This window comes from Camelus bactrianus, chromosome 9 (assembly GCF_048773025.1).
Source record: "Camelus bactrianus isolate YW-2024 breed Bactrian camel chromosome 9, ASM4877302v1, whole genome shotgun sequence".
NCBI lineage: Eukaryota > Metazoa > Chordata > Mammalia > Artiodactyla > Camelidae > Camelus > Camelus bactrianus.
The window spans coordinates 13,155,841-13,172,264 of record NC_133547.1 but is presented as its reverse complement, the minus strand read 5'-3'; the positions used below and the strand labels follow the sequence as shown (position 1 = coordinate 13,172,264).

General features: G+C 40.9%; 1 protein-coding gene across 1 annotated transcript in view; it reads right to left on the bottom strand.

Moving 5' to 3' along the window:
* Positions 1–5,253: 5,253 nt before the first annotated feature.
* Positions 5,254–16,424, bottom strand: part of LOC105075876 (WD repeat-containing protein 87-like) — a 32,613-nt gene continuing 21,442 nt past the window's right edge. The window contains 8 exon segments of the mRNA XM_074370858.1: positions 5,254–6,464; positions 6,735–7,086; positions 7,827–8,037; positions 8,323–8,849; positions 10,093–10,495; positions 10,604–11,526; positions 12,571–12,731; positions 13,202–16,077. Of these exon segments, the coding sequence (XP_074226959.1) occupies positions 5,681–6,464; positions 6,735–7,086; positions 7,827–8,037; positions 8,323–8,849; positions 10,093–10,495; positions 10,604–11,526; positions 12,571–12,731; positions 13,202–16,077 (6,237 nt within the window). The 3' untranslated portion in view covers positions 5,254–5,680.

Below are 16,424 nucleotides of genomic sequence, written 5' to 3'. Positions count from 1 at the left end.
GAGTTTCCTGATGCTTGATGCTGAAGGGTATCTTGCAGTCATAAGAACCACAAGGGCTGGTCTCATGACATTGGTTGGTGAAAAGCTGGGACCGGCACAAAACAACATGTAAGTGGCATTTGCACGTTGAATCAGAGAATAAATGAAAAGTAGAACAGTGTTAGGTACACAATAGATGTTCAATAAATGTAGTCACACTTATCCCCTTCTTCAGTAAATATAATACACAGTAAATATATATTATTTTGCACATAATCCTACTACAGTGTCATGCAAAACTCCAGTATTAAATGGGATTCAATACAACTTTTATGCAGTGAAGCCCACCCCATGCATAATACAAAAGAGAGGGATGAAAATTTTTGCTGTGACAAAGGTTTCTGGTGGGCATAATATTGTGCAATGTGAAAAATATTTTTTCCTGTAAATTTCAGGCTCAAAATTCAGTGACCTTAATTAACAAGGACCCAAACTCACTCTCTCCTTTTCTACAGTAAGAAAACATACAGTACAGTCTCACTTTATCCAGCTTATCTCAACGTGGAAACACAGCTTTGCCGCTAAACAGTATAACTTTGTACGTCTTTTGATCTCAGAAGTTTCAATTCTAAAATGGAAATATATGTAGTAAACACCTGTGATGTTTCAGGTGTCAGCGGCATTTTAGGAAAGAGATACATACACACCAACATGCATAGACACACAAATACACACACAAACGTAAGGTATGGTTAGATTAGGAACCCAAGTTCAAGAGCTCACACTAGTCAAGCACTCAGTGACCCCGGGGGTCACATCACTGACTCAACAGTGGACTCACACACAGCCTGAGGCCTCGGAAAAGAAGAGCTCTGCAGTCTCCTCAGAAAATAATGCCGTTTGCCGTGACATGGATGGACCTGGAGACTGTCATCCTAAGTGAAGTAAGCCAGAAAGAGAAAGAAAAATAACATATGACATCACTCATACTTGGAATCTAAAAAAAAAAGGAAAGAAAGGAAAAAAGAGGACACTAATGAAATCACCTACAACACAGGAACAGACTCGCAGACATAGTAAACAATCTTATGGTTACCAGAGGAGAGGAGGTGGGAAGGGATCAATTTGGGAGTTTGAAATTTGCAAATGATAAACACTATATATAAAAATAGGTTAAAAAATGAATTTCTTTAGTATAGCACAAGGAACTATATTCAATATCTTGTAATAACCTTTAATGAAAAAAATATGAAAACAAATATATACACATATATGCATAACCGAGACGTTATGCTGTACACCAGAAATTGACACATTGTAACTGACTGTACTTCAAAAAATATATTTAAAAAATATGGATTATTTCTTTACTTTTCTTAAAATAGCTTTGACTGTATTGTATATTGGTAATGATGTCAGCGGTATTATATATTGGTAGCTATGATGTCAGCTATGATGTAACCTACAAGTCTATGTCCATTTGTTTCAGATGGAGAATCTGATATTCTATTTACTCATTCACCATCTGATAGTTAACACCATTGTCCCATACAAGTTTACATTTTTGAATTAAATATACAAAAGGAAAAATAACTTGAGTCTCAATCTTTCAGGCTTTCAGTCGTTTCCTCTGATTTAATGCAAATTGTATCAACATTTTGTGGTTAATCTATTGTTTGCTTTTGGTTATGGGTAAATAATCTGTATTGTACTTGACTTAGAATGTTTGTATTTATATGTGAGATTGTATTCTAATTTCCTTTTGTATTATGTTTTTAATGTTTAATATTGCATTTACCAGATTTTTAAAGTTTAAAAGCTTAAAAAGTTTAAAAGATAGGATTTGTCTTTGAAAAGTTATGGAGCTTTTTATATCTGTTGATTTATTTTTAACGTTAGATCTTTAATCTCCTTAAAAGAAGCATCTTTTTACATGAGACTCTCAGTAAAAGTCAAGTGTCATGTGTTTTGGGCAATGCTAATTGGGACACCAAAGCCCCTCTGGAAAGATATAAAATGCAGTTTGGCTCCTTAAAAATATTTACATACTTCTCAGCAACCACATTTGGATCGATAGATTCTTTCATGTCTGAGTTTCTATAGAGCTAATATATAGAAATATTCACTAATTAGAAATATTAGAAATACTACTTTATAGTCATTAATTAGAAAATCTTGCTAAGTTAGGACTATCTAGCATTTCAAAGTACTCATTAATATTTGCCTTTGTTTAAAGCCATTTTCTAACCTTTTAATCTATTAGCATTTCATTAAACATTAATCAACATTTCTCTAAATACTTGCTCTACTTAGACAACTAGTAAACCTAATCTTTAAAGATTAGTGATCAGTTGCAAATGTAAGCTCTTTGAACATCTGAAAATTGGAAATTTAATGTTTCTTTAAAATCACCTAAAATCTGTATAGAGGCAACATTCACAAAAGATTGAAATGTTCATAAAACTTACCAGTAAACTTGGAGTAATTTTTTAAAAACATATTACTATAGATTCAATTCTTTTTTCTCTATTCTTATGCTTTTTTAAATTTATATTTTAATTTCTTCCCAGTTTTTCTTCTTTGGCCTTTTTTCCCCCTTGGGAGAAGTTTTATAATTTATGGTTTCAATATTCTCACCCTACAGATAAGACGGCAGGATCTGAGTGATCAAGCAGTTGTTTCTTGATCAGATCACTGGGGCTGGTCAGAGTCGATGTGATCCTGAACTCCTTTAAGTCTTTTTTCTTTTTTTAATTTAATAACACATTTAAAGAATTACGGTAAATATAATATAAAATTTACTATTTTGAACTATTTTAAGTATACAGTTCAGTGGTATTAAGTATATTCATATTGCTGTGCAGCCATCACCACCATCCATCTCTAGAACTCTTTTCATCTTCCAAAACTGAAACTCTATACCTATCAAATAGTAGCTCCCCATTCCTCCTCCACTCGACCTGGCAACCACCATTATACTTTCTGTCTCTGATTTTGACTGTTCTAAGTACCTTATGTAAATAGAGTCATATGCTATTTGTCTTTTTGTGACTAGTTTATTTGTAGAATCTCTTCTCTCTTTTGGTTAGTATTTGCGTGGAATATATTTTTGCATCCTTTCACCTTCTACATCTAAAGTGAGTCTCTTGTCAACAACATATAGTCCAATGATTTTTATGCATTCTGCCAGCCTCTGTCTTTTAATTACAGAATTTAATCCATTTACTTTTATTACTGGTAAACAGAGAATTACTTGTATCATTTTACTATTTGTCTTCTATCTGTCTTACAGCTTTCTTTGTCCCCCATTTCCTGTATTACTGTCTTCTTTTGTGTTTAACTGATTTTTTGCAGTGAAATGTTTTGATTCCTTTCTCATTTCCTTTCATATATATTCTATAGCTATTTTCTTTGTAGTTACCATGGGGGTTACATTTAACATCCTAACATAACACTCCAATTTGAATTTATACAGCTTAACTTTTGAGTCTTTTTTAATAATAAAAATTAACAAATTAAGTTGTAGGATATTTAAGTCAAAATCTGTCCTCATGAATTAAAGTTTTATCGATGTGAAGTTTTTCCATCATTAGAATATATTAAACATTTCAGTTTGCTTTTTTAAAATATGTACTTTGCTTCTTATTAAAACTGTTAGTTCTTTTAAAAATAATTGATAGATATTTCAACTCCTAGGAAATAACTGATTTGATCTGTTGTTAGATTTTCTCTTTAGGACATTTGGCAATTTTATTTTTGAAATGCCACTGAATCCTCCAACTGTTTGGCTATTGTTTGTGACATACCTGGTGCTGATGTCCTGTTGGACCCCCTTCTGTGTGATTATTCTCAGTGACCATCAGTGTTTATCCATTTTTCCTTTTCTTAGTACAATCTTTATTTCTTTCATGCCTGCTTGGATTTCATATTTGAATTATTTCCCTCCCTATTTACACAGATTAACAAAGTTATAGATACTGAGAAGAAATACTTGTTTGTAAAAACACTCTTATTGGTATCAACAGTACAATGCACAAATCTTATGTCATCCATATTTATATAACTACTTTTGTACATTTTATAGTCACATTTTTCCAACCATTTTGTCTTATTTTAATGATTCCCATCATTTTATGCCTATCATTTAATGATATTGTCATTGTCATTTTATACTTAAATGGAACAGCTTCACCCATAGCAGTCTCACTACACTCCCTTCTCTTTAGCACTGTCCATGATTTCCTGGAGAGCATAACATTTTTCTGAACATAGAAGGATGTTTAGACCTGTCCTTTTTGTTTGCTTTTAATTTTGCCCTGAGATAGGGAATCAGCCTTCCTCCTTAGATTAAAGGACAACATTAGAGACCAAAGTTTGAGTGTTGTCTGATAGGATGTGAAATTGAGGAGGGAAGTGGAAGATCACTAGAGTATTCTCAGATACTCAGGAAGTGAACCTGTATGTCCTCAATTCCAAGATCTCAGTAAAGTTCTGTAAGTCTTTGAACCAGTAACAGTCTCCAGGAAATCACTGAGTCCCACTGTGCTTAGTTGCATTTACTTAAATTTAAACTGTATCTTTGATTTCCGCTTGCATTTAGTCAAATTTACACTATATCTTTCGCTTCCCTAGTGGACAGTCTTATTTGTAACCTATGCAAAATTCATTATAGCCCTTTGCTGAGGTAACAGACCCTACTGTTGTTAATTGGGGTTGTTACTAGTCAGATTGAGAACCACATTTACTGCTGCTAGGTATGGCTGTAGAACAAATTATAATCAATGGGCTGCCACTGGAATTTTGTAGCAGTTTCTGAGTACCCTTCTTAAGGGCATCTTGCTCAAGTCCTTTACTGTTTTTCTTCTCCAAGCTATTACTGTGTGTGTGTGTGTGTGTGTGTGTGTGTGTATCTGATATATAATATATTTATCACCCCTGAGGACATCACAAATTTGCCATATTTCTATAGTTCTTCCAGGCTTTTTGCATGACAGGGAAATACACTATGACCTGGTTGGAGCCACTGGTTACTTTGTGGAACAATCCTAGGTAGGAAGTCTCATGACAGAAAATAAATGTTCCTAATTGTATTAGTCTGCTTGGCTACCATAATAAAACCATAGACTGTGTGGCTTAAAACAACAGGAATTTATTTTCTCACAGTTCTGGAGACTAGAAGTCCATGATCAAGGTGTCAGCCAATTCTGTTTCTGGTAAGAACTCTCTCCTTGGGTTGCAGACAGCCACCTTCTCACTGTGTCCTCCCATGGCAGAGAAAATGAACTCCCTGGTGTCTCTTCTCCCCACCCTTATAGGACTTTATGTTATATTTTTAATTGAAATACAGTTGACATACAATATCATATTAGTTTCAGGTGTAGTACATAGTGATTTGATATTTGCATACATTACGAAATGGTCACCACAATAAGTCTACTAACCTCTTAGGATAAAGGCTATGTTTTCTTTGGCTACTTTCTAGGGTATTCTAGTGCTCTGGGAGGAAGAGAAATAAACCAGAATATTTGTTACAAATGAGAAATGTCATTTTATTCAGTACACAGTAATAGATTTCTGGAACTGAATGAAAATGGGTCTTTGTCTAGCCCCACCTTAAAGTGGGGAACAGGTAAAGAGGCTTAAAATCTGTGGCCCAGGCATATTTTCCAATAAGATCTCAAGGTGCTAATATTAGGCCATATCAGAGAGTAGGAGTAGGGATGTTGGGCAGCTTCTCGGTACGGTAAGGACTGACTTGTGGTAGGCCTTTCCAGGCAAGTTCTAGGAACGCATAGTGGGCAATATCCACAGGTTGGATAGTATACACCCTGTTCTGCCCAGGCAAGGGTACAACTCCCTGGAACTCAAGGGGACCTGCAGGGGCATGAGAACTACCACAAAACAGGCCATAGAATAAGCGTTCACCAAGTACCAGCTCCTCGGTTTTCAGGGCCTTTTTGTAGATGGTCTCTTGAGGTTGGAGTTTCTTTCTCTGCAGTAACTCTAGCAGCAGCTTCTGGATTCGGGGGGACTTAAGTTGGTACACGTCCATGAGGCGATAGAACTGTTCCATCCAAGCAGCAGTGTCTCTTGCATATCGCTGCTGCAACATCCGCAAAACATGGTACAGTGCCACAAACGTCTCCCATCGAGGCACCCCTTCCTTTTCTTTAGAGTTGGGCTGTGCCTTTTTCTCCAGTTGGGGCAACTTGAGGGCCCTGCCTTTACCCTTAAAAGCCCTGAGATCCTTCTGAAACATCAGTGCTAGAGTTTGTTTTTCCACGGAAGTATGGGCACCTGTGAAAATGTCTCTTGTGGCAGGATAAAAATATTGCATTTCTATCTCTTTGAGAACACTGGATAACCACTGTGCCTGTGCATTCCTGTAAGGTTCTCCTAAAAGATGCCAATTTATAGCCTTTGGGTCTTGAATCCTCTTGGTAGGTGATGGTAACACTGGTGTAGGGATAGGCAGGGCTTTCTTCTTTGTCTTGTGAAATATGGGGAGCTCACCCCTTCCCCTCAAGGTCCAGAAGTCCAAGGACAGGGATTTTTTATCCACAGAGGGATAGACAGCTGTAGGACCATCCTTTCTGATCGGATAAATGTGCTTTAACTCCTTGACAGCCGTGGATAACTGTTGTACCTGCTTCTTCCTGTAGGACTCAGCTGAGAGATGCCAACTGAGAGCTGGTGGGGACTGAGTCCTCTTAGTAGCCGAGAACACTGGTACAGGAATAGAGAATGGCTCCAGACAGCTCTCCATTTCTTTTCTTCCAATTGGAGGGATTACTTTTAAGTGTACTGGACTCAAAACATCTTTATAGGGTTGTGGTATATCTAGAGGACTTATCTGTGTGTTCTGCTGGAGGTGTTTAGCAATGGCTTTAAGATTGGACAGATGCAGGCATTTCAAATATCCCTTTGAAGAGAAGTGTCTGAGGAGTTGGTTCAGTCTATGGAAACTGTCCCTTGAAAGTTGTTCTCCTGCTTCCAGCCTTATTAAGGCATTACTAATCCAGTCCTCATCTGAGAATCTTTCTTCTGAGTGCTATGGCCTTTTAGCTGGCATAGAGGTAAGGGCTGGGGCGGGGACTGGGGTGGGGGCTGGGGTTGGGGCCGGGGCTGGGGCTGGGGTCTGGTCCTCAGTTTTGCCCACCTGGGAATCCTGATACTTCATGAACCACTTCCACTTGCCACCTTTGGTTCTACATACAGGTTTCTGTTGTTTAATGATATCAGGTAAGTGGGGCTTTGGCCTGTGGAGGTCTTCTCGGGGCTGAGTCTCTAAGCCTGTTTCCATGACTTGTAAAAACATGTCCCTGGCTTTCTCCAAGAATATATCCTCTTGTCTTCTCCATAAACTTTTCATGTGATGTGTTCCAAGAAGTTGACTTTCCTGTCCTTCCAAATCCAATTGATCCCCAGTTTCAGGGGCACTCCCTTTTCTTTTTCCAGGGCTCCTGGGAGTTGTATTTTGAAGGGGCTCCTCATAATTGTTGGCCATGTAGCCTTATCCATAAGTGTGGGAGCTCTCCTTCCACCAAGCAATCTCTCTTTCTCAGGAGCCATTTTCCTTCTAGCTGTACTCTCCCTTTCCTCAGCAAGAGCCTCACCTTCTATCACTAGCTTTGATAAGTTCACTTCTTCTTTTGAGATCTCTGTTTTCAGTATTCCTTCCTCCTCTGAGAGCATCGCCTCTGTAAGTCTGCTCTCCTGTTCCTTCTTACTCATGCTCTCCTCATCCTTCTGCCTTGTCGCCCTTTCCTCCTCTTTTTCCTCTTTCTTCTCCATTTCTTCATCCTCCTTCTCCTCCTCACCCAGGCTCTCCCCCTCCTCCTCCTCACTCAGAGTCTCCTCCTCCTCCCGCATGTTCAGGTGCCCCCCTTCCTCCTTGCTGAGGGGCTCCTTCCCTTCTTCATGTAGGCCCTCTTTTTCCTTCTTACTCAGCTTCTTTTCCTCCGGAGTCAGTCTCTTTTCCTTCTTTGAACTCTTTTTCTTATGCTTCGTAGCCAAGTTCTCCTCCAATTCCTCTTCACTCAGGCTTACTTTCTTTTTCTTCTTAATCAGGTATTTCCCTTTCTCTTTCTTGGGCAGAATCTCCTCCTCTTGTCCTTCCTCAGTGAGACTCTCCTCCTCTATCCCCTTCTTAGCTGGAACTTCCATTTCCTTCTCAACCAAACTTTCAGGTAAGTCTTCAAACAGTATGTCTTTGATATTCTCTAATAACCACTTTAGCTGGCTCTTTTCTGGTTTATTCTCCTCAATTCTCTTCAGAAGCTTCTTCAGCTGCTTTTTCCCTAACAGATTTTGCTGCTGGACCTACTTCAACATGCTCTCTACCTGGATTTTATCTAATAATATGTTTTCCTGGACCTTCTCTAAGAATCTTTGGCCCTCCTCCAAGCTCTCTTCATCCATCAGTGTTCTCTCTTTGGCAGCCAGTCTATCATCTTCTAGTTTTCTTTCTTCCTGAAACTGATCCTTCTCTTCTTTGGTTATTTCCTCCTGTTCCTTAAAAAATTCCCACCTCTGGCCATCAATTCCACTCTTTCCCATAATGAATGACTGCTCTTCCTCAGATATTCCTATTTCTTTCAATGGCTCTGTACTAGTTTCTCTAATTATTTTTGTCAGGATCAACAGTTGACTCTCTTTCTTCCTTATATATTTTTCCCTGGAACTAGCCTCTTTTTCTTCAGAACTAATCCCCTTCCCCATATCCAGTTTCCTCGTCGTCTGTATCCTCTCCACTTTGATTCTCTTTTTTTCGTCCCTGGCAATACCCGTCCCCTCGCTCCTAATGTCATAGGCCAACTTCCTCTCTTCCTCAGGCAGTTCACCTTCTTCTTCCATAATTTCCTTCTCTTCTAGGGTAATTTTTTCCTTTCTCATAGTTATGCCAATTCCTTCCCTGGCTATTGCCTTTTCTTTCTCAGCAGTGTGCCTCTCTTCCTTGGCCAGTTTATTGTCTTTCTGAATTAGTCTTTTCTCCAGCGCCCTTTCTTCTTTTTCCTGGGGCTTTTTCTCCATTTCCTCAGCTTGTTCCTTCTCTTCTAGGGGGAATTTCTTTTTTCCCCAGGCCCATTGTGTTTTTTGATCACTCTCTCTCTCTTCTTTCTGACTCCATGTTCTCTCTTTCTGGGCCTGTTTCTCTTGTAGGGCTAGTAGTTCTTTTTCATGGGCCCATTGTTTTTTTTTTCTCAACGGCTTTCTTATCTTTCCCAACCCATTTCTCCTCTTTCTTAGGTTTCTTCTCTTTTTCCATGACCTCTTTCTTTTCTTTTGGGGATACCTTCTCAATTTTCTCTATCTTTTTCTCCTCTTTTGGGACCAGTTTCATTTGTTCTCTGGCCCGTTGCTTTTCCCCCTCAGCTTCTTTTTCCTGTTTTTGAGGCAATTTCTCCTCTTTCTGACCCCATCTCTTTCCTTTCTATGGCTGTTTCTCTTCTTTCAATGACTGTATTTCCATTTCCCCAGCCTGCTCCCTCTCTTCTAGGTCCACTTTCTTTTCCCCCCAGGCCTGTTGTGTCTTTTTCTTGGTTATTTTCTCCTCTTTCTGAGCCCTTCTCTCCTTTCTCCAAGATTTGCTCGCCTTTTTCTGGGTCTGTTTATCTTCTTGTTGTGACAATTTCTCCATTTCTCCAAACTTTTCCTTCTCTTCTGGACCCAGTTTCTTTCTTTTCCAGGCTAATTGTTTGTCTTTAGCCTCTTTCTCTTCTTTCTTAGCCTCCCTCTCCTTCTGGTCATCTTTCTCTTGTTTCTTGACTTGTTTTTTTCTTTCTTGGATTTGTTTCTTTTTACGGGCTGCTTTTTTCTCCTTTACTAATGATTTCCTCTTTTCTTGGGTCAGTTTACCCTCTTGCTCTGCCAAGCTGCCTCTTTCTAATGTCTGTTTTCCCTCTTCCCCAAACAGCCCTTCCTCTCGTTTAGATAAATGTTCTCCTTCCTGAGCCAATTTCCCCCTTTTCCAGGACTCTTCCTCAACATGTTTCTCCATACCCCAGATGTGTTTCTTCTTTTTGTGGTAATTTTTCATCTTTTTTTAAATTTGTTTCTCTAGTTTCAGGATTAGTTCCTCCTTGTTCCAAGGCAGCTCCAACTCTTCCTCACTCAGCTCTTTCTCTTCCTCATCCAGCTCCTCCCCTTCCTCACTCAGCAGCTCCTCTTTCTCACTCAGCTCCTCCTCTTCCTCGCCCAGCTCCTCCGCTTCATGGGACAACTTGTCTTCCAAGAACCCCTCTTCCTGGGCCCACATGCCTTCTTTGTGGGCCGGCATAGCCTTCTCCCAGCCCAACTTCCTCATTTCTGGGGTTGCCTTCCCCTCTTTCCAGTTCACCCTCTTTCTTTTCCTCAGGAGTTTCTCCTTTTTTCCAGTCCTCCTCTTTTCTCCTAGGACTAACTTCTGCTCTTCCTTGGTTAATTTCTTTTGTGAGGAAGCCAGTATTTCTTCTTCCCAACCTATTTTTTCTCTTTGATAGGTCAGTTTCTTATCCTTAGCCAGCTTCTCCTTTCCCTGCATGAATTTCTTCTCTTGCTTATCCAGTTTCCTTTTCCCCTCAGTTATTTTCCCTTTTTGCACGGCTAGTTTCTTTACTTTTTAAAATTTCCTTTTCTCTAATACTTTGTCATTTTCTAATAGAGTAACTTTCTTCTTCTTGGTTTGAGAAAATGCCTTGCCTTTCTTTAATACTTTTTCACCCTGTTGTTCTCTCAATTCTACTGTTTCTTCTTCTTTGATAACCTCCTTATCCACTTTTTCTGTTATAACAGGTGTTTCTTCCATCAATCTGTCACCCAGTTCTGATGAGTCCTCTAAAAGAGGACAGATCTCTTGGAAAAGATCCCAGCTGGGCTCTTCAGGAGCAAGCGTTGCCTGAGCCAAGTCCACCAATTCTTGACCCAGATCCCTTAACATTCCTGGATAGGAACTTGCTATTCTTGAGGTGACAAGATCGCAAATGTCATCCTGCCATGATCTGATGTCTGATCTAGTTGTGCGTCCAGGAATCCCAGACAAACCATGACCACTCTTTACACGTTTCTTCGTTGCATCTTCTTCTTGCTTGGTAACCTGTATGACTTCTTTCATGGACTCTTCTGCAGATGTCTCTGGAATGTCCTTCATTTTTTTAATCTCTTCCAACTTTGCATCTGCTTTTTCATGGCTTTTTTTCAACGCTCTTTCCCAAAGCCTTTTCAAGCGTTCTTGTCTTTCCAGCTTAGGGATCACTTCTCCATAATCTTTCATGCTATGTTGATCTATGGTCTTCATAAATCCTGTGGCCTCTGCTGCCTCTGTGACTTCCAAGGCTTCTGAGGCTTCCCTGGCTTTTCTGGCCTCCAACATGACCTCTTTTGATTCAGCATCCTCTTGGGATATGACTGGTGGCAGCTCTGGCTCTAAGGCAACACCCTGGATGTCAATTTGCCCTGATTTCCCAGCTTCTCTTTCTTCACCTTCATCCTCTGAAGTCACTAGCACAGGGCTAAACTGTAACAATTCTGTCTCTCTCTGCTTCCTGGAAACACTCAGGTCCCTTTTAACTGCACAGGTATCAGGAGAAAAGTAATTAAGAAAAACACAGAGGTTACAATAGCCAAGACATGGAAGCAACCTAAATGTCCATTGACAGATGAATGGATAAAGAAGATATGGTGTATATATACACAATAGAATACTGCTCAGCCATAAAAAAGAATGAAATAATTCTTCAGCAGCAACATGGATGGACCTAGAGATGATCATACTAAGTGAATTAAGTCAGCAGAGGAAGACAAATATAGTGATATCACTTATATGTAGAATCTAAAAAATGATACAAATGAATTTATTTACAAAACAGAAACATACTCACAGACATAGAAAACAAACTTACCATTACCAAAGGCGAAATAGAGGGGGAGGGATGAATTAGGAGTTTGGGATTAGCAGACACAAAGTACTACACATAAAATAGATAAACAACAAGGTTCTACTGTATAGCACAGGGAACTATATTCAAGATCTTGTAATAACCTAGAATGAAAAATAATATGAAAAAGAATATATATACATATAACTGAATCACTTTGCTGTACACCAGAAACTAATGCAACATTGTAAGCCAAATATACTTGAATTAAAAAAAATAAGAAATAAAACAAACACTCCCCCCACCCCAAAACCCACAGAAGTCCTGAGTGAGATCCTTTGTAATATCTAGTTCAATGAACTACCATAAGAGATACAAAAGGGGGCTGAAGCTTTATGTACAGAAATTCCTGCTGTTTTATCACAATTTCCATAACCTAAAGAAATAAGACTTGGTATCTGTTGTGGGGTAGGTCTTTCCCAGGAAGATTACTTTCTGTGAAAAAGATTTTCCTTACTTAACTGTTATCACTGATCTCTTTTTATATACCTGGGCCTTATTCACCCCGCCTTCTGGTGCTCTAAGGTAGGGCCCAAATATGCCCCATATATCACCCCATACATACTAAGATTTCTACTCTTTGCTTCAAGATGTGTCTTTCCTCCCTCCGGTTTGGTGATCCTTATAGGTGCTGACAAAGGTTTGAGTGTTTTTTCAGTAAGGGCCGCAGGTTCACCAGCCCTTGCAATATCTAGAGAAAAGGGAAATTGCTTGTCTCTGTGTGATAAGGTCAGGTTCTCATTTAGCCGCTGCTCCACCTGAGTAAGCAGGTACTGGATATCATTAGCTTGAATTCCCAGCAGCCGGTCCAGAGTGGCTTCTCCAATAAAGTCCTGTCTACAAAAGTCAAGGGAAAAGAAGGATAATACTGAGCCAGCAATAAAACAAAATTAGAAGAGGAGGAGGAGGGGAAAGTACAGGACGAGGAGGTTCAAAAACAATGGAAGAAGCAGGGATAAGGTAGCCAACTAGGACAGAGTACTTCGAAGTAAAGGATGGATAAAGAAGAAATAATCTAAAATAGCACGGAATAGAGTAGTCAGGGTGACCCATGATGCTTCTTCATTTAGGAGATTTGGGGACTTGAGTCTTGAGGAATCTTAAGGAAGTGAGAAAATGATGGAAGGGCAGGCTAGTCAATGGACAGAAGAAGAGGGATAGGCACTTGGGTGAAAAACAAATAGAATACAAAGAACATAGGCAGATGAAAAGAACAGAAAAGGGGTTGTGGAGGAGAAGCAGCAGTCAGATTTTGGAGGTTAGGAGCTAGAAGGAACAGAAGCGAAGAAGGCTGCCACCCAACTTACTGCATTTCCTGGAAAGTTTCTTGTCTCTTCAGCAGGCCTACCAGCATACTCTTAGTTTGGATGCCTGTGACTCTCATCATAAGGTATAAGGCCTTAGCCCACACATTTTCATCACTGTCCATCAATCCCATAGCCAGTGGAACAGCAAAGAGATGGCATATGAGGCCCAGCCTCTCTAGCCCCACCCAGGCTATCTCACGGACCTGTGGATTGGAATGAATTGTATCTTCCAGGAGGCGACTGGCAGCCTCAGACTGCAACCTTGAAGATACTTCATAGAAGGCAAAAATTTGTGCCAGGACACTAATATATGTCTTGTATTGCTCTATAGAACAGCAAACTGTGAGGTTGAGGATGGCCTCAATTAAAATATTAATAAGTCCTTCATCAAATTTTCTTCCCATACAATTTTGGTTGATCATGTTCACAAGACCATCAAAGAAAGTTTGTTTCTGCTGCTTGGATTTATAACCCTGTTTACTCTCTGAGATTTTCTCTTTTACTGGAGTCCTAGGTGACTGTGCCTGGCGTCTGCTGAGTTCAGTCATGTCCCAGTCCTTATCTTGGTAGGATGGGGGCAGATCATAGCATAGGAATATTGGGGTGCCCTCAGGCCAAAGGCGGGCACGGATCACTGAGTTGGGGATGTAGCCATCAGGAGGAAAGGGCCATTGCCGCCCTGGACCAAAGAAGCGCCGTAAAAAATGGTAGGGTTTCAACCCATCCCAGCCAGCCAGCCGCAATCGAGCAGGAACCTTGTGTAGAGGACGATCATGCTTGGGATTAAGAGTAGAAAAATTAATATCCTTATCCTCCAAAAAATGCAATTTTGCTCCCTCTTGAATCACAGAGGACTTATGTCTCTCTTCCTCTACAACATGGGGCACAGTGTTGTCAAAGGCAATGGCCTGTTTGTTGACAAGGGCTTCTAGCCCCTGTAATTCCTGCAGCCCTTGACCACAGTAGACAAATCTGGGTACAAATACTCTTTCATATGAAAAGAAGAAGCTAGGCAAGAAGGGTTTAGGGCCTTCTAGTATTTCATCTGCATTGTTTACAATAGCTAGGTGAATCAGCTGAGCTGGAGGGAGCAATTTTAAGCAGGATACCAGGTAAAGACTCTGGTTGAAAGTCAAAAGCAGGTCACCCCAATTATTGGCAAAGCAGACTGGGCCAAAATGTAATGCTGAGTCCAACTCAGTTATGAGTTTACCATGGAAGTCCCAGATCCGGACTGAACCATCAATGTCCCCTGCGACAAAAAGTTTCAGGGAAAGGCAGACATCAAATGAAGTGATGGCACACTGGTGCAGGCATTTTGTCTCGTTAGACACAGAACTTTTCTCTGATTCTGAAGATGTCAGAAAATTTTCGTAGTGCCAGAGATGCCAACAGTGGTTCTCAGTGATGGCACCCACAGAACCTGGTAAGAGTATCACGTGTTTTAGGAGGCAACTACAGAGAATTTTGCTGACGGTCTGCAGGATTACCTTGTTCTCCTGAAGCACAGCTTCTGTCACGTGTACAATATTATCCATGCCATAGGAACAGAGCAATGAGTACTTCTGGGGACCTTCCAGGATAGACAATGCCAGTACTGCCCCAGAGTGAATAGTCTTCTCTATTCGGGCACAGCTATAGTGGGAGAGAATTCTCACAATGCCACTCTCATGCCCACAGAACATCAACCCTACCAGGCCCTTACCCAAATGGGACTGCCCATAAGCCAGGCACCTTACTCTATCCACAGGGTTTACTGAAGTGCACACAAGATACTTGGCTGTGCAAGGGAAGCGTGTTGCATCAAACACCAGCACCTCTGAACTGTCTGTTGCCACAAAGAGCTCCTCTCTGTCTGAATCATAGGCCCAAACCACAGCCTTATCCGTGATAAGTAGAGGCCAGGTGATAACCAGGAGATCTCCTGTTGCTGGAGACAAGAAGCGCAACAAACCATCCTTAGTGACACACAGGATCCGAATCCAATTATGGCCGCAGCAGACCTGCTGCACCTTCAGGGGAGCAGAACCGCAGATACTGAAGAGGCTATAAAAGTAGGGCAGGTGGTACAATGAGAAAGTGTAGGTAGTCTGGCAGAAAAAAGAGGTGTTATCAATAAACTGCAGTTTCTGCAGATCCTCATCAATATCCAGCTGCCACAGCAAGTTCCCAAAGGCAAGGTTCCATTCTTTCACTACACCTTCACTGCCTGCTGTTAGTAAGGTGTGGGTCTCTGGCTGGCTTTGGATACATATCACTGATGAGGAGTCGGCCTGGAAGCTGTGGAGGAAGTTACCTCGGTCTAGACCCCAAGCATAGATTTCTCCATCCCTGTTTCCAGCATAGAAATAGCCCTGAGAGACACAAGTGAAGGAGCAGGTGATGGAGGAACCACTGGTGATGGGAGTGAACTTCTTTACCTCTTCCAGCTGGCCCTGACCCTGGTGGGTAAAGAGTATCACCTTATTCTCACAAAGAGCCATGAGGGAGCCTTGGGGGCCATTCAGGGAAAAGCCCTGCACAAGCTCACCTCCAGCCATTGGTATAGTTTGTGCCATTTGGAGGCCCCTGCCATTCGGCAAGATAAACCAGGTAACCACAGCCCCCAAGGTGCCAGAGAGCAGCATCTCAGCTTCTGAGTCGTAGCAGAGGCAGCTGATGGAGAAACGACAGAGTACTGTACCGAGAGATGTGAATTCTCGATGGTGATCTCCAAAGAGCCACAGGCGCATGTCACCACAGTAAGCAATTAACATATGGTAGGAGCCTGTGTGGACCATTGCTTGGATGGGTGGCACATGATCCAACAGATGAAACTTTATCTTCTCTATCATTCCTTTCATTTCTGTATCTTTTTTCTGTATCCAAAGTACTGTCTAGAAGAGGATGAGAGATGAACGCCTGACCATGGAGGCAGGTTACCTCTCAAAAGTGAGGGATAGAAGAGGGTTGAATGTTCCCTGTTCCCTCTTGTGGGTCTAAGAAAAGACTGGACAGCTTGACTTTGGGAGTTTCCTGGTGCTAGGAATCAGGTATGTGATAGAAGGACCATGCTTAAGGCTCTTTCCTTGGCCTTTAGCCTGTTTTACAGGGGATATGAATTCTGTGACCCTGATGACCAGAGGGGAAGAAGCATCACTGCATCCAGGTTAGACTGGCGTATGGAAATGGGAATTACAGTGAGCTAACTCAGAATCACCCTCATCATTCTGAGATGAAGGCA